Genomic DNA, 19,640 nt, shown 5'->3' on the forward strand with positions numbered 1-19,640 from the left:
TGCAGTTTTTTTCTAAAAATGTTTGCGTTTTAAATAAATCTCTAAATTTTGTATTTTTCCTGCCATTTGTTAGAGATTGGACATATTTTATCGTCGTTCGGACAATGATTTATATTGAACAATGTACAAAAACCGTTGCTCGATCTCAAAATTTTGTATGGGAAATGAAGTAATTATATCGTAATTTGGGTTCGAACAACGAATAGAGAGCGAATTAACCTTAGTATGAACAAGGCATTACTACATCGATTGCATTGCAGTACTGCATTTCAAGTTAATGACACTTGAGTTATGTGTAGTCATATTTTTATGGGTACTTACCGGTATTGACTTGCAGAGGCAGAGTATTAGACGAAAGATTTATGTTTCCAAAACGGCGATTGTACAATGGCAGTTATATTATCAATTATTAGATGATCCATCATTATATTATAGCATTATTAAAAACGTATTTACATGTGTGTTAATTATATTGTAATTATACTGTGATATAATAAGAGTCGGATATAACCTCAAGTAAATATTGAAACTTGGATTGCCGGTCGGGTCGTCAGTTAAATTGAAAAAAGAAAACTATAATGCTTTTGCACTATAAAATTGTGATAATTGTGGCTTATGTACATAATTCCTTCAGTCGAGCCTTTTCCTAGTAGAAAACTGAATACAAATTATCCTCGCACAGTAAGAAACAAACATTTTTGGTTGTATGTGTGTTGTCTACTTACTTCTAACTATCTATTAGTAAATGCTTAAGCTAATGGCTAGACAAAAGTTCCCTATTTCGCAATTTAATGTTGAAGCGGTTAAAATGCTTGCCTTTTTCTTATACAATACAATAACTGATTAACATAGAAGATATTGTTGAGTCTAAAATATAAATCTGTTGTTCAAATTACACAAATGGTCCAGGTCGTCCTTCAGCCAATTTACCGACTTCCATGCTTATATCATTGTGAAGACCATCAATTTCCAGCGTTACGTGTATATTTGAAAGAGTATTAAAATACTCAAAATTGTACAGATGAAACAAATCAAGACGGGCAAAATAACGATGAAGCGCAGCGATCTAAAGAATAAAACATAACTGAGACGAGAAAAGACAACTTACGTCTGATATTGATAATTACCGTCTATGCCCTAAAGCTGGATGTCAGAGGTTCAAATCCATATCTGCTTCCAAGTCAATGTGATTCATGGAAATTCCAGAACTGTTCAGTATTTGTGTCTCGTTAGCATTTTCACTTCCATTTACAGATGACATCCTTTGAGGTTTTTGTTTTCCTAGCATCCAAGAAATTACTTTTTCGAAAATTTCTTATTAATAATCAAAGAGCAATGGTTTATGTAATGAGATGTATTGTATGTTAAATAGATATGTTTTAGATTACCATGCCCCGGAATTGTAATCCGATGCGTAATACGTATCGTTCATATAACATTAGAAGGTAATATTTAAGCAAATCCAAAGGATACTACTCAAAACAAAGAAATATTTCAATTTTGTAAACAAACATTAAATCGCGATTATAAAGTAGCAATTGCTGTTCAACTATTCTTAAAATTCGGGACAAGGCAATGCAAATGTTTGAATTAGGTTTATCAAAATATCTCAAATTTTAATAACCCGCTTTTATAAGCTTTTATATGCTTTTTGCCGGTCTAACCCAGTGGGTTTATTAAATCCGCTTATATGTTACTACTAAAAAATATGCTGACTTCATAAATGCAACACAAAGTCGTGTGTTCATAAAAATTGCTCTGTTCCAGTACCTGCAAAAATCTAATATTTTTTTACTACGATAAAAAAATGTTTTCTTTATGTTATCGAAAAAATAGTAAAAATTAGTAGATTCTTGCAGTTCTGGAACAGACCAAATATGCCTTTTCCAGAACTGCAAGTCTACTAATTTTTACTATTTTTTCGGAAAATTTTTTATCGTAGTAAAAAATTCTTGCAGGTTTTAGAACTGGCCTAATATTTTTTTGAATGAATTGTCAATGTTTCTCAAGATAATCGAGTTATGGATATGATTAATTGTTTGTTCCAATGCCAAACTATTGGTCTATTCCAGAACTGCAAGAATCTACTCATTTTTACTTATTTTTTCGATAACTTAAAGGGAAATTGTTATCGTTGTAAAAATTTTTAGATTCTTGCAGGTTCTGGGACAGAGCATGTCATACTATGAAAATTTTCATTTTTTTGTTTATGGGTAAGAACGTGGCTACTTCATATCCGGTCTCTGCTAACAGCTAAAATGATTCAATGTGATATTTTCAATGTCTGGCACAAGAGTATAGACTTTCTTCCATACAAATGTTCTAAAAACAAATTTAAAAATCATTGAATTTGATTGTTTTCAAAATTATTTGGCATATTATTCGAACATATTTGGTCTGTTCCATAACAGCAAGAATCTTCAAATTTTTACTATTTTTTCGATATTATAAAGAAAAATTTGTTATTTGCTCTGTTCCAGAACCTACAAGAAGCTACTATTTTTTACTACGATAACAATTGTTCCTTTATGTTATTGAAAAAAATAGTAAAAATTAGTAGATTCTTGCAGTACTGGAACAGACTAATTGTTGTAAAAATTTGTAGATTCTTGCATGTTCTGGAACAGGCACATTATTGATCTTTTCCAGAACCTGCAAAAATCTATTTTTTTTACTACGATAACAATTTTTTCTTTATGTGTCTCTTGTGCCAGACAACGAAAATGTTTTGAGTTCATGGGTAAGAACGGAGAAAGGGAGGTACCTTTCCTCTCTCTCCTAAAAGCTTTCATGTTATATTTTCATTGTCTGGCACAAGAGTTGTCGAAGAAAAGAGTAAACATTATTTTTTATTTATTTATTTTTCTATAACTTTTATCCATTCAAAAGCATTTAATTTTTTTTTTTTTTTTGTAAGAACTATAAAACAAACAAATAAAAATGTTTTAAATAAACAACGAGTAAATTTGTTAAAAAGTCCTACAAAACATGAAATACAATTCATTGCAAAGGAAAATTATTTGTTTTACGAATGAAAACGTTTAAGTAAGTTTCGGTGGCGGATTTTGTGTTTTAAATGTGATTTGGGACTCAACGTATTTGGGTAATACGGACGCTCAGAGAGCGTTGTTTTGGTAGGTTCGTGAAATATTTGTGTACGTCCCGTCGTTATTTAGGTTTAGCAGTTATAAAGGAAATTAATGTCAACTGAAAAATTTTATAAAGGGAATATTTTTCATTTCAAATTTTCATAGAACAAGAACACCCAACAAAAAATTATTGTATTAAAAGGGGACATGTAAACAATGTCCTACAGGTCTCAAACCGGAAATATCAGAAAACTAAGAAGTTTTGTGATTTTTTTAGTTCACCATGTAGTAGGTCTCCTAAAAGCGTATTATACTGTTAGAAGGCCTTCTAAAGGCTTCTTGTAGTGACAGAAGACCCTCTAAAGGGGTCTGAGATAAGTCCATAAAGGGGTCTCCTATAGATAGAAGACTTCCGTTTACAGGTAGAAAACATTCCAAGGCCCGTTATTACACCCTTTCTGCAGTTTAATATTGGCCAGTATCGGTCAGTTAACCCATTTTTATTTTTACATGTTTGCTTTAAGAATAAGTGTCAGATAAATTAAAAGGAACTTTGTGTTCCTTTTAAAATTTAAACTGCGCCCGGGAGAATGCTGCACCAAAAGCAAGAAAAAATTGTCAGCAGATTCAAATCAACCAATCAGATTTGAGAAAACTTGAGGTATACCGATTTTTTTGCTTGATATTGCCATATTTTTACAAAATATGACATTTAGTTTAAATGGAAGATGTAATAACAAATCCCTTGTAATGTGTTATTCCTTACTTTTCTTAAAGTAAGGTATAACAAAAATTGCCTTTAAAGACAATTGTAAGAACGGGCCTAAGGGTGTCTTATACATGTAGAAGATCTTCTAAAGGCGTCTTCTAATGGATTCTATATAGAAATTAATCTAAAGGATAAAATACTGCCAATAATTACAATAAATGTTATATGCGAAAGAACGTCAAAAAAGCTAGAACAAATGTCAAAGTCGGCCTACCAGCCAATCAGAAGGCGGCAACCATGTTACTATTTTTTACACGCTCAAATTTGTCGTGTAAAACGTTTTTAAAGAGAGCGTCATTCAACGCCATTTTTTGTTTAAAGAGAAGTGAACATTTTACAACTTTTTTTGTGTACGGGAACGGGGTGGTAAAAATTGTAAACATTTTTTAGTTTTGGAACAATGCTATTATCTTCAACAGAACTCAATTGGAAGGGTTGCCAGGGTCGACTAAGTACCAGGCCACTTTAACAGTGAATGAGTCCACCTAAGCAGAAATGCTTCTTCTTCTTCTTTATTTGCGGATCCGTTATTCGGATATAAGCGATCATACAATACTATATGTATTACAAATTAATATATTTAAATGCTTACTACGACCAATTGGATCCAACCACCAATTTTATGCCCTGGTAATGGACCTAGGTTGTTGTTGTAGCAGCTTCTACAAGAACATATACAGTTTGACAAGTAATTGTTTTCAAACTAAGAAAACGAACACTTTTCATGCATTAATTACTACAAAATTAAAAGTAGTTGTGATAAAAATGTCGGTTTTTTTGCAAAAATGAGTTGGTCGACTTATTTAAGACCAAAATGAATGGATAAATAAAAAATTAACCCGCTTTGTTCAACAATAATAACCAAAAGAATAATTAACATGTAATGCAAGGTGCCAAGAAAATGTTTTCAACATGTAATCGAGGTTCCAAAATACCCAATTTTTCTGTAAATACTTAAAAATCATGACATTTTATGAATTTTATTCTTAACAAGGATTAGTTGCTAACAGGTATCAACAATATTAGGCATGGAATATCCCCACTAAGAGGGTAACCATATGAACCAAGGGGGTACCATATCGTATTACATGTAAACGATGTCCTATAGGTCTATAACCGGGAATATCTGAAAACTAAGACATTTTATGAGTATTTTTTGTTCACCAGGATGGGCTTCCATCAATTACAATAAATATTGCCTACGGAATAGCTCGATCAGGAGGGTTGCCAGATCGACTAAAATAGTACCAGGTCTTATTAACAGTAAAAGAGACCAACTAGGCACACAACCACAGCCTACAAGTGGTTCATTCAACTCAAAATTTATTAAGAGATAAGAATATTTCATGAAACAGTCGAAAATAGCACATTTGGAGACTAATATTCCTTAGAAATTTGTGGGGTACAGATTTCTACAATTTTCGCAAATGCTTACTATGACCTACTGGAGACATTTTGTGTACTGTGAAGTAATACTGTGACAAAAATTTCAAAGTGACGGGGAAATAATACTACAGTGTTACCATGGTATACCATCAAAGCCAAAAAACTTACGGGAATTCCTCAATCTGGCTGTTAATAGATAAAATTGGATGTCTATAGCAAGCTCAGTATATTTTGGGAATATCTTACATATGCATTTCTAACCGATTTTTGTACTTCTTGGTTATATTTTGGTTTGTTTTAGTGAATATCCTTATCCCTAAATTAAATTTCAGTTAAATAACTTTTTAGATCTAATTGTGGGCCTAGGAGGTCCAGTTTACTGTTATTAAGACCTGGTACATTATTTGTCGATCTGGCAACCCTCCTGATTGAGTTCTGCTGTAGGTAATATTCATTGTAATTGATGTCATACTATCTTGGTAAACCAAAATACTCATAAAACGTCTTAGTTTTTAGATATTCCTGGCTTGAGACATATAGGACATTGTTTACATGCAATATGATCTGATACTCCCTTGGTCCATATGGTAACCCTCTTTGTGGGAATATCCCATGCCAAATATTGCTGATACTTGTTAGCAACTAATCCTTGTTAAGAATGAAATTCATAAAATGTCATGATTTTTAAGCATTTACCGAAAACATGGGGTATTTTGGAACCTTAATTACATTTTGAAAACATTTTCTTGGCACCTTGCATTACATGTTAATTATTCTTTTGGTTATTATTGTTGAACTAAGCGGGTTAATTTTTTATTTATTCGTTCAATTTGGTCTTAAATAAGTCGACCAACTAATTTTTGCAAAAAACCCGACATTTTTATCACAACTATTTGTAATTTTTTAGTAATTAATGCATGAATAGTGTTCGTTTTCTCAGTTTGAAAACAATTACTTGTCAAACTGTATATCTTCATTTTATTGATTCGGCTCTGCTTCCAGCTCCAAGTTCAGAAAGTACGCCACCTGAATAGTATTAATCCAAAGTGAGCGTGCAGTCAGGTTAGTCTGGGTGGCTGAGCAAGTTAAACAGGTGCTGTGTAGTGTGCCATCAATCTTGGCCCAGTAAGAATTGAGGCGGCTGCACCGCTAATGTGGCATGGTTTGTCCTGGTTGAGTCCTCGCGTGGCGTGCAGCGCTGTTGTGGTGCTATGCTGCTTCCGGAACCCGTGTTGATGATCCACAACTGGGTAACACGTTCTGATACTGGGGAGGAGTAACGCCTCGAGTATCTTTGCTACTGGTGATAGAAGTGAAATCGGCCTGTATGACTCACCTTTGCTGGCATCTTTGCCAGGTTTCAGCAGCGGGACCAACCTGCCCATCTTTAAATACTCGACTCCCGGGTTATACAGCTGTTTTAGCATCACCATTGAAAATCCGTCAGGTCCAAGCGTTTTGGATGACTTTGCGCCTCGGATAACATTCTTCCTCGGCTGGAAGAGATCGCAAACGACGTAAAACACTTCTCTTCGCCCGGTCGCTATCGAGGTGCTCGATAAATTGTCGGCAGAAACAGCCTGCGCACCTCTTCGGATCTGTCACAGCCAGGCCGTTAAACATGACAGATGTCCGGTCGTCTCTCCTACCAGGGTTCGATTGCGCCTTAACCGTTGTCCACAATTTATTACTACCGGCTCCAATGTTGCAGCACTTCAGATGTTCTAGCCACTTTTTCCGCTTGTGCTCACCGACAAATCTATTGACTTCCATTGTCAATTCTCTGACTCTGGGGTCATTATGGTTCGTGCGGCGAAACTCATCACGCTCATTAGCTAATCCCGTCGTCTCTGCTGGGAAATTAGGTCTTATTTCAGGTATTCGACCAGCAGGAATAAAGCGAGCGGCCGTAGTAGTGATGATGATTTCTCGGAATTTTCTCTCTGCTACCCGAACATCAGAGGGATTGTGCAGTTCTCTGAAGCTTGATTAGTGAACTCTCTGAAACCTTGCCAATCCGCTTTCCCATGGTTAATGAAAGTACTGAGTTCAGAGGTTATGAAGTCTTGTGGTCTATTTGTGGAGATGAGGATTGGGAGATGGTCCGACCAAAGGGAAAATGACGTGTTGCAAAGTATAGTCATTCGTAAGACCGGGTGACACGATGGATATGTCAGGCGAAATGTGGCAGTCCCCTCTAATCGTGGTGGGTGCGTTTTCGTTCGCAGTGCAGAATGTGGGGCTATCTATTTGCTCAGACAGATCTATTCCTCTTTGGTCATTCCCTAGGGCTGAATGCCATAACTCATGATGCGCACTAAAATCCCCAAGGACCAGCCAGTTATCTCCTCGCAACAGAGATCTGATGTTAGGCAAATAACGCGGGGCACAGCTATTGACCGGCAGGATATTCAGCATTCAGCGAATAACGTTGTATCCATCATAACTCCGAAGACTGCAGTTGTTGTTCAGCTTCGATTCCTGAATCGCCGCGACCATTATATTTCTTCGACTCATAAAGTTCACTATCTCATTGATATTGATTCGAAGATCATCGCAGTTAAACTGCAAGAATGTCACATCCTCAGGAACTGGTACAGCAATACATGGTGTTAACGGCTGCGGCTGATTATGCCCCAGCAAAATGTTTGCCTCCAAAGATGCAGTTAAATGATATGTACAAGTGATCTGGATGTGCATCAAATTATGCATTTTCACTGATGATTTTTACAAGAGCGTGACTACTGAAAGATGCACTCCAAAGCACTGCATTTTAACTAACCCTTTGGCACTGCATTTTAACTGACCCTTTGACATTGCATTTTAACTAACCCTTTTGCACTGCATTTTAACTGACCCTCTGGCACTGCATTTTAACTGACCCTTTGGCATTGCATTTTAACTAACCCTTTGGGGTAGAATAGGAGGCAGTCCAAAGCACGTGTTTGGTACAGGCATTCTGCGGAAATTGTGCAAGCCATTACAAAATATGCCAGAACAAATAAAATGCATTTATTATTTGTGCAGAACAAAAATATTAACAACTTTATTACATTAACACAAATTATGAAAATTCTCCATTGAATTCAATCGCAAACATGCGTGTTTCCTCCGCTTGCATTTGTTTCAAGCTGAACTGTTTTTGCTTCATTTGCTAAATGGGTTGTCTTCCCATCACCAGTTAAGATTTCGACACGTACTCCAACAGCACTCCATTCGGAAATTTTCTTCTGGTGAGTTGCCGGAAAAATGTTCACAAATTAAATATTATTTAAATATTAAATATTATTTAGTTTGTATTAACAAATGTTTGGACATGTTTTTATGTTTTTAATTAAAGCCGCTGCCTGTAGAGATGTACAATCTGATTTATGTACATATAGGGATCTCTAACAACTGCTAATAAAATCTCGCGAACGGAGTGCCTTTTTCACGACTCCGTTTGGACTGCATCCGGATGCTGTTAAATTGTGAGCCTTTTTTCACGACTCCGTTGAACTGCATCCGGATGTTGTTAAAATGTGACAAGTGGATGTGATTCTTTGGATTGCATCCAAATGCGGTTAAAATGTGAGGACTGGAGTGCCTTTTTCACGACTCCAGTTGAACTGCATCAAAACATGCCGTGACAGAACTAGTCCACATTGCACTACTTCCAATTTATTTTGCTGGGGCAGTTGGGGAGATTGCGGGGGAGTTTCATAATCCGATGATGATGATGAAGACTCGCTGCGGATTATGTTGGCGCAGCGCGCAGCAATATGAATCCTGTCATAATACTCCCTCAGGTAGGTCAGGCCTGAACAGTTCCTGAAATGCACCCATCCTTGGCACCCGTTGCATCTCAGTGACAGCGACCTATGGTGGATGAGACGCTGACAAACGGTGCAAAACCATGGTCCGGGGTTACTCTCTATCCCGGCACGGACCAAAAGAATCCGGAGAAGGCATTCCGGGACATGCCAAAATAAAAATAAAGACGAACACGAACAAGTAGTTGCTGAGGTGACGGCCCCTGACCGAGAAGACGTTTCCTCGGGTCAATCCGGTACATAGAACCGGCCGTCGTGGGACCTAGGTTGTCTCGTTTACTGTTAATATGGCCTGGTACCTTTTTAGTCGATCTGGCAACCCTCCGGATTGAGAACTAAAAACTCATATAACGTCTTAGTTTTCAGATATTCCCGGTTTGAGTCCTATAGGACATTATTTACATGTAATATTATCTGATACCCCCTTGGTCCATATGGTAACCCTCTTAGTAGGGATATTTTATACCTAATATTGTTGATATTTGTTAGTAGTTAATCCTTATTAAGAATAAAATTCATAAAATGTCATGATTTTTAAGTATCTACCGAAAATATGGGATATTTTGAAACCTTCATTACATTTTGAAATCATTTCTTTGACATCTTGCACTACATGTAAATTATTGGTTTTGGATATTATTGTTTAAGTACGTGGGTTAATTCTCTATTTATACATTCAATCTGGTCTTAAACAAGTCGAACAACTATTTTTGCAAAAAATTCGAAATTTTTATCATTAATGCATAAAAAGTGATCGATTTCCTAGTTTTAAAACATTTACTTGACAAGCTACATATCGTCATCTGAAATGCCCAAAGACGTAACCCTCAACGTAACCCTTTGAGGGTTACGTCTTTGGGCATTTCAGGTGACGATATGTATATATTATTAATGCAAGAATGATATCACTCTTTAAATTTAAAACACAATATACAAATAATCTTTTTAAAAAAAGTGTACACATAAACGCGCAAAATATAATAAAAAACTTCTTAAATCATCGCGAGAAAGGGCGAAAACTAGAAAATACTTAAATCCTTACCGTCGACTATTGGTGCACTGACCCTACTTCAATCGAATGAGTTCTGAATTTAATGACATAACCGTTCGCGTTTTATAAAAAAATTCATTTTGATACAATGAATGGTTCCAATAGGCACAGTATGAAGGTATGAACATGTATACACATAAAAATAATTACATTAAAAATAGTGATGGGTACTAAAGCCATGATATTTGTAAAAATTACCTTTTCAAAACAACGGCTAACAATTAATCAGATGTTAATGATTCTACTTTTCTAGAATTCTCTTACTTACCACCAGTGAAGCAGAGACAACCTTCGTCATCGCTGCGAGAATCTCGTCGGGAGTTTTTAATTTCCTTGTTCATTTCGTTAATGCAACGTTGATAGTAGTCATAGTCCTTTAAATACCAAACTGGAGGCCAGCGATGTTCGCGTAAATATTCTTGATTCTCCTGATGCAAAGCTCGCAGGCCTTTGATGGAGTACTTGCAAATGCTGTTATAATTTACACACAAATATGACATGCACCATTCGGCCAGCTGATGCGCATTATGGAGCTGTCAACAAAACAAAAACTGTGTTTAGGCAATTGTCTACATGCACCTACATACATGCACTACGAAACACTTGTAAATCAAATACCTTCACTGGCTCCAAAAGCTTCAAACAGTGATCCACTGTTTGATTTGTCTCATTTTGAGATATCATGGTCAAATCCTCGATTACACGACACTCGACCAAATTTAGCAGACGTGGCAGGCACAATCGATTCGCTAATTCTAACAGATTTAGACATTTAACAGCTGAGATATGCGGTATTTCATCGGTATATAAATAACAAAGTAATTTATGGAATGTATAAAGTGTAACACCGGGAAAAATAATCTGTAATGAAAGGATATATTAATAATGCTTGCAACTCTCTTACATCTATCAGCTGTCAATCTGTACCACACTCGAATGAGCTTCGCGAAAATCTCCAGCTAACATAGCTCTCATCACGTCGCAACGAGCCACCAACACAGCTCGATGTGCTTTCATTTGACCCTCATCCAGTTCAAAAGTAATATCTGTAAACAAACCATCACCGGAACAATGTTTCTCCATATTCTCCCTTAGGACCTGAAGATAAATTGGTTTATACAGGCTTCAGATTATTCAAACCAAAGTGCTTTTAATCCGGTCAAATATATACCAAACAAATTTGAGAGGTTGGTTCTTCTCCTGCCAAGGCATTTGGAGGCTTCGATAACAAATTGGTTAACTGCGATAACTCTAACAATTCTGCCGCTTGCTTTATATCCTACACACATAAGAACATCAATAAGTACAACATTTGTGTACTTTACAATGGAAAATAAAAATACCTGTACATTGTATAAATCAATTGTACCCGTGTATATAAACTTTAGACACTGATGCAAGGCCTGCGGAGTAATCAGTTTTGTAAGCGTTAAAATCGTCTGGTTAGTTTGGATTCCGTTGTTGTTATCTACTTGAAGGACTCGGATATTTTGGAATACTGGATGGTGTAAGTCCTTGTAAAGCTCAATTGGTCGTTTCGCTTCAATCAGAGGCAATGCCTGATAACTAGATCGACGTTTAATTTGTTCCCACATTCTGCAGAGGTATATAAACATAATGATATTTCAGTTACAACGTATTTGGGTAATACGGACGCTACAAGTGCGTTCATGTGGTAGAAAGGTGAATATCTTTGTACGTCCCGTCTTGAGTTACGCATGGCTGTGTTGAAATACTTATTCAAATTATGTTAAGTGTGTCTGCGTACTCAATAAGTTGTAATAATTATTACAAATGTTTCACATTTTGACAGTTGTATAAAGGAAACAATTTTCTCAGCAACATTTAGTAAGTAAAAAGACACACCAATTAATTGGTGTGTAATAATTTTTACAAATTATCGAGTACGCAGACAGGCATATGACGATAAATGAAATAGTAGGTAGAAAAATGTTCTTTATGTTGTTGGGGAAATTACAACAATAAACATCAACTAGGGGTTTGACTTGATACGATTACCTTATATATTTGCCTTGATATATGGCGTAAAATTGCGGTGGAAATATTTATGACTTTTGAAAAATCGTGCAACTGCTTTAAAAGTAACTTAATTTTTTTCCGAACATTTACACACGAAAGTCTTGTGCCAGACTATAGGTTTGTCTTCGTACTTACTAAATGTTGCTGAAACACTTTTTTCATTGTATTATACTTCGGGATATGTTTGTGATCTAGCGATCACTGCCATGCAGTTTCTGAGTGGTACCACCACAAATAAACATTGACCTACCATGTATATTACATACAATATTAGCTGAACCGAGTGCGCTTCGCAACCCTGACTGCGATTAAGTTTTATTTTCGTTACTTCACGACTGCCGTTATGAAATTCTGAAATATGTATTTAAGGGCTAACGTATGGCACGTGTATATTTATTTACCTTTGTGCGCGCGACTCGTGACGTATAAGACACTCTGTGTCATCGTTAAAATCTGCAGTTGTAGCTTCGCCAAAAGTTGAACTAACCTGAGTTAAAAATATTTAATTCAGTATTTTTATTCATATGTATAAACACTGGAAAATAAATTACTTACCATACTTGATTCACTGCTACTTCGACCACCCATATCAGAAATGTCAATGCTTAACAATCTATTAAAAAGGCTAGAAGCTGCAGCAACCATAAACTTGTGCACTGGAAATTTCGTTGTGCCCACTATGAGGATGAGATCGGTGTAGGTCTGCGCTAAAAACATATTATACATGTCTTGGCGATAATTTCCAACAACTACCGTCACTTCTGGTGGCGGTGGTTTTGGCGGCCTAAATGGAGCCTGTAATATAGGCTTTTGCACCTTTTTGAGGTTTGTCATCCAAAATCGTTGCTGACGACGAGCAATCAATGCCGATCTAATAGCATTTTCAAAAACTTCATTCACTCCAAAATAAGTAAAGACACTGGTTTCATAATAAGAAACTCCCAATTCCCTTGCCACAGCTCGAGCTTCGTCTGGCATCACTAAATCACTTTTGAGAGCAGCTCTACAAAGGGAATGTATAATTTAAAATTTTCTAATCACTGGCAGTGCTTCAATTACCTCACAAAGGTGCTCCTCTCTCCAAAATATGACAAATAAGTTTCATCACGATACATATATCTCAAATCGTTCTTACACCCTACTAATATTACGGGAACATCTGGACAAAATCGGCGTATTTCTGGATACCACATTGCTTTACAATTGCGAAGTGAGATCGGACTGGCTATAGAGAAACATAGCAACACAACATCCGAACTGAAAGTAAAGATTAGTTCGTTTAAATTTTGTCATTTACCATCCACATCGGACAAACTATATTACCGGCCGTACGCAAATCGTCTATCTTTGTCGTGATCTCCAAATGTATCCCAAAGACGCAATGATACGTTCACGCCATCTACAACCTCCCACGACCGCTCAAGAACATCTTTATAAATGCGGTACTGATCAATTGCCCAAACCGTTGGAACATGTGTCGATAAGAGTTGAGATAGCGATACATGTTTATTGCAAGCACGAGCACAAATTAAACGTGTTTTCCCCACAGCGGTATCACCAACAAGTACACATTTAACAAGCTCCTGATGTGGCTGTTCGTTATCCATGTTTCCATTAATATATTGATTTCTGTGTAATCTGAAACCTACAGTAGTAACATGTTGTATTTATTTTTAGAATAGAATCTTTTACAGGCAATAAACTATTTTATTACATAGAGGGCCAATTGATTTTTTCATTTGTAAAGAAATATGTATATTTTATTTGTAATCCAAATTATTATATTTATTTATTATAGTCAATTCAATTCCTAACAGACTAAGATTATAAAATTGATATTGAAAAGCAAAATAAATTGTTGGTTTAAATAACAGTTTTGAAGTGTTAAATTCAATGCTGGGCTTCATTTCTTTTTGAAACCTAATATTTAAATTGTTTAAGCTTGACAAGGTACGCGTTAATGGGCCATTTCGAGCATAATTGGTACGATGCAACGATATGTTAAACAAATCGGTATATCTTAAACTTCTTGGCGGCACAGAAAATGGAATTAAGGCCAATAATTCTGGCGAATCAACATGATTATTAATCAAATCATAAATAATAGAAGCATATTGACACTTTCTTCTACAATGTAGGCTCTGTAAACCCAATAATAGTGCAGGAATCAGAAAATTCATGACAATTTCTTTTTATGAAGGCAAGGGCTTTGTATGCCTCAGAAACTATGTGCTCAATATGTGGAACAAATGATAACGAGCAGTCAAAAACTACACCAAGGTTATGAGTTGATGTAAATTTATTTAGTGCACAGCTTCCAATTTTAAATGAGGATTGGATGGGATTTATCAATGTATAAAATGATATGTTAAGGCATTTCGATAGATTTAGATAGATTCAGTTTGTAATACCTATTTTTCTATTTGAAATTCGAATTATTTCTGCTGAAATTCAAATACATAATTCCATTTTTAATTCAAAACAATTCTTTTGAAATAAAAATTGCAATTTTTACCATTGACTTTTTATTTGCCTTTTCGAATTACACATGAGATGTTTTAACTAAATTTACACGAATTTTAAATAAATAACAATTTAAGTTTAAAATGCAATCTAATAAATGGAAATGGAATTGTCGAATTATTTATGTAATCATTCATTCATTAATATATGTATATAAATGTATATTCTATTCCTAAGTAAGTTACAATATAAATAATGGGGGTTACCCGTGAGTTTTGTATCTCCTCCGTTTCGCTTTAAAGGAGAGAGTAAGAAAACTCACGGAGAATTCACGTTCAGAACAACACCCATATATTTAATTAAAAATTATATTATTGGTTCCCCAATTATAACTAAAAATATTTTGGAAGTGAATTACAAATGAAATTTTCCGATTTACTTAGGGCCGTTATTATACCTATTGGGTGAATTTGAATTTGCAAAATAAATCAATTTGGAGGACTTTAAGATGTAAGTTACCCATTAAAAGTTCTCCTCCTTGAAATTTAAAGATCATTCATTTAAGTGAATCAGAGCACTACAAATATGTTCGAAATAATCCAACTAATACCCAGCATAATGATCGATGCCAAAGGTGCCATTCAATCATGGGTGCAAATGATCTGGTATGTCATCTTTTTAGCATCTTCATCGATGAATTTTATATGAGCGTGGATCCCAAAAGATGCTATTAATTTTTGGATCCAAAACATGTCATTTACACCAATGCTTTGACATGTCATTTCCACCAATGTTTGGCATGTCATTTTCACTATCCATGTGCAATGACATCATTACGACGAGAGTTTTAACAACGTTGGTTGTGATTTCGAGTCTCCGACAACATCAAGAGTCTCTGACAATTAATCTTATATATTAGAAAAAATTTTATAAATAAAAACACAAAATTCATCTCTATTGGATAGATGGAATGGATTCAAATGCTGACGAAAAGATCGGATCTTTCACGCTTCTTTTGCATTGATTCAAATGCTAATGAAAAGATCGGATCTTTCACGACTTCGTTTGAACCAATGCAAAAGATGCCATGAAATCAAGTCATCGCATGGAACCCCTTCCTCAAATTTTGCTGGGTAATAACACAATCTTTAGGTAATCATATACAGTGCAGGTAGCAAGATTATCATGAAAAACTTTTAAGACAAAACGTATTGCTTATTTTTCCAGGAATTACTTTTGTGATCATAGAATGACGGTTCCCAAATTTCACACCCAGCAAAATAAATTGGAAGTAGTGCAATGTAGACTAGTTCTTTCACGGCATGTTTTTATGCAGTTCAAACGGAGTCGTGAAAAAGGCACTCCAATTCCTCACAATTTAACAGCATCCTGATGCAGTGCAAACGGAGTCGTGAAAAAGGCACTCCGTTCACTACATTTTATTAGCAGTTGTTAGAGATCCCTATATGTACATAATTCAGTTTGTACATCTCTACAGGCAGCGGAATACATTTCCAAGAAGAGATAATCGTGTTAACATTTCCAAACATTTGTTAATACAAACTAAATAATAATTAATTTGTGAACATTTTTCCGGTAACTCACGAGAAGAAAATTTCCCAATGGAGTGCTGTTGGAGTACATGTCGAAATCTTAACTGGTGATGGGAAGACAATATCAAACCCATTTAGCAGATGAAGCAAAAACACTTAAGCTCGGATTAAATGAAGAGAGGAGGAAACACACATGTTTGCGATTGAATTCAATAGAGAATTTTCATAATTTGTGTTAATTTAATAAAGTTATTAATATTTTTGTTTTACACAAATAAGAAATGCATTTTATTTTGTTATTCAAAACACGTGCTCTGGACTGCCTCCTATTCTACCCCCAAAGGGCCAGTTAAAATGCAATGCCAAAGGGTCAGTTAAAATGCAGTGCCAAAGGTTCAGTTAAAATGCAATGGCAAAGGGTCAGTTAAAATGCGGTGCAATGGAGTGCCTCTTTCCGGGGTCACTCCCTTGTAAAAATCATGAGTGAAAATGCATAATTTGATGCACTTCCAAATCACTTGTACATATAATTTAACTGCCTCTTTGGAGGCAAACTTTTCGCTGGGCATTAATGCTTATTAATAAAAAACACTCTTATCAGTAATAAATGCGATGCAAATGTTAATATTTTAGTTGATCGACATACAACAGAATATTTGTGTTTAGTGCCGAAATAAAATCAATATTTCTTATTAATTTATCTTTGGAGTTGAGCTCATTGAAAAAAGAAAGTCCAAGAGATTCCAAAAATCACAAAACTATTCTGTTATTGTTATTGTGATATGTAATGTAACTGCGAATATTGCAATAGACAAAGAAAGACACCTTTAAATTTTCGCATTTGTAAGAATTACACCGACCAATCCCTATAATAAATAAATTTGTATGCTAGGGTGGGCGATTCTAACGGGTACATCCCAACATGGTTTAGCAGCATCTTATTCGGATAAAGAAAGTATAATGTGTAAAGGAAGATTTTCCATAAAATTATATATTTTAACTTGTCAGAGGATACTTTTTACAGTCTCCAAAATCTTTCAGGCACGTTTGAAAAAAAGTTCCAGTTACGAATGTTCACTCATTTTCAATTGATTTATTCCGTGTAGAACAAAATCTGTTGTGCAGGCTGCATTCGAAAGTGAATGTAATTGTTTTTATAGTCCATGAAAGAAATCGAAAGCACCTGACAAATAAGTAGTTGAGTGCGGGCAAAGTGAAGGGGGTGAAGTCACAATCAAATACTGACATAGTGGATAATAGTCTACAAAGAAACTCAATTTTTTTCCGACAAACTCTATCTAAAGTGTTAATTGTACTTACGGTGATAACATTAAATTATGGCATAAATATATTATGTTTTCTAATAAATTCTCAGATTCACCTTTTTGTTCAAATGTCTTTATTCTTCCCGATTCAGTTTCGTGTTTGTATTGATTTTTCTCCTCCTTCTTTGACCGCTGTTAAGACAAAGAAATGGTTAAACTTCTCACATCGCTTTCTGTGTTTTTTTTTCGCACGTAATCAACGCATATAAATATTTTGCTTTTTGTTTTTTTTTTCTTTTATTTACTAAAAAAGTAGCAATTTCAAATAAAATTCAACTTCGATTATAGGGATAGCAAGTTTGGATCCGATTAGTTCAAACAAGGCAGATCTATTAGGTAGTATCAGGCCAGCTGATTGTAACATTATAGCTCCGTTCCAGCACTTTTTAACGGTAAAAGTGGCAAACGAGCAAAATGTCAAAAATCAGTTCCACATACAATGCCTTCCAGAACCTGCAAGAATCTACAGATTTTTACTAATGTCCAATTTACATTAGCAACTTTTTCGTCATTTGGAGCTGTTTCGTCATTTATTTGCTAAAACAGGCAACATTTTGCGTCATTTACCATACAAAAATAAATGACGATAGCTGCGTCATTTATTCTAAACAACGCACGAAAACACCATACTATTATAAGCAGTCCAGTTTTTTCGTCATAAACTACCAAAAAATGCAACTGTTTTATGATGTCTTTGTTTGTTTGTGTGTGTTGTAGAAAAACAAAAATACTCAAACGATGACAAAAGTGAAAATAAATGGTTAAAAACTTGCAAAAATTATGTTTTTTGTTTTTAGGATTAATTTAAGTTATTTGATACACATTTGTGTTGTGAAATTCCTATTTCTCTGAATAAATATATTGTGTGCGTGTGTTTGTGTTATTGTATAAGTGTGTATGTGGGATTGTGTGCGTAATCAAATGACGCAAAAAAACAGATGTAAATACACTTCATTTGATTCTAGGATTTTGTAAAACGAAATCATTTAATGAGCATATGTAAATTGGACTTAAGATAACAATTTTTCATTTATGTTACACTGTGCAAACATTTTAAGGCGATCTTGTGCAAACAATTTGGAGGATCTTTTGAAAGCACAGACCCAAGCGACACAACCCCTAGTTGGGTTTTGTTATGTCAGATCCAGCTTGGATTTTATAGGCCCCTCTAACCCTCCGTTGGACACCAGAGTCTGGTCAGGCCTTTTTCATTTTATTTTGCAGTTTAAACTGGGTTACGATAAAGCTGTGAAGCTGAGATTCGAGGTAGCTTCATGAAATTTTCTTACCTTTCAAATGAAGGAAATATGAAGTCAAAAGGATCACCAGAAAAGGAGCTACAAGGATTTTTTGACATACTTACATATCACATTCGTAACTCATGAGTCTGGCCAGACCCCACCCATTTCTTATAAAAAATTGTCCGAAATTTTTCTTAAAATTTGATTGTTCCTAGATTATTTTACAAAATGAATACCCTTTTATGAAACTTGTCGCATTTCACCCTACCATGTCTTCAAAATTGCACAAAAAACGATCGCAAAAGCAGGATATGAGTTTCAAATCAGTGAGTGTACCACAACCTAAAAAAATCCATTGCAAATAGGGTTACACTTGTATTCTAGACAATTACAGCCAGTTTCTGTATGTCGAAAGAAGAATGCGTGCGAATGAAACACGTCCAAACTCTTGTGTGTTTTTCAAATTTGTTTTTTGTTTTGGAGCCAAAGCAAAGGTAAAATTATTTCGAAAATTAAAGTTTGGGCGTGTTTCATTCGCACACATTCTTCTTTCGACATACAGAAACAGGCTGTATTACACATAACTGGACTAATAAAACTCATTACTTAGCTTTTCTGTTTTTTTTTTTTTTGTCGCGTGGATTGGTCCAAATATAGGATTCTCCACATGAATTATACGAAAATCTTTAGGATATATGCCTTTATTTACCTATTGATATCATCGTTATTGCACTGCAATAATGGGTACTTTACACGATATGTATTTTACATATGGGTTGTCACTTTGCGTCTACATTTTGTATATAAAAAGGGACAACCCATATGTAAGATACATATCGTGTAAAGTACCCATAAGCTGTAAAGTTATAAAAAAGACACTCTTCATTCTGAATAATAGGCCAAAACTAAAA

At 35.1% G+C, this 19,640-nt stretch overlaps 1 protein-coding gene across 2 annotated transcripts; it reads right to left on the reverse strand.

Annotated features, from left to right (window-relative positions):
* Window positions 1-359: 359 nt before the first annotated feature.
* On the reverse strand, window positions 360-17,945 carry RhoBTB (Rho-related BTB domain containing). Of its 2 annotated transcripts, none has more exons than XM_073982325.1 (12): window positions 17,545-17,945; window positions 13,471-13,792; window positions 13,207-13,404; window positions 12,703-13,150; window positions 12,549-12,634; window positions 11,451-11,703; window positions 11,279-11,386; window positions 11,035-11,205; window positions 10,726-10,968; window positions 10,376-10,640; window positions 1,128-1,281; window positions 360-1,066 (listed from the first exon to the last, which is right to left on the reverse strand). In XM_073982325.1, the coding sequence occupies exons 2-11, from the start codon at window positions 13,752-13,754 to the stop codon at window positions 1,151-1,153; spliced, it is 2,187 nt and encodes a 728-aa protein (XP_073838426.1). In that variant the 5' UTR covers window positions 13,755-13,792; window positions 17,545-17,945; the 3' UTR covers window positions 360-1,066; window positions 1,128-1,150. The 2 variants fall into 2 exon arrangements, with proteins under 2 accessions (XP_073838426.1, XP_073838425.1); XM_073982324.1 differs by having other exon boundaries at window positions 1,128-1,299.
* Between the last annotated feature and the right edge of the window lie 1,695 nt (window positions 17,946-19,640).

Source organism: Musca autumnalis, unplaced genomic scaffold, assembly GCF_047663935.1.
Source record: "Musca autumnalis isolate F117 unplaced genomic scaffold, ASM4766393v1 scaffold_4, whole genome shotgun sequence".
In the NCBI taxonomy this organism is placed as follows: domain Eukaryota; kingdom Metazoa; phylum Arthropoda; class Insecta; order Diptera; family Muscidae; genus Musca; species Musca autumnalis.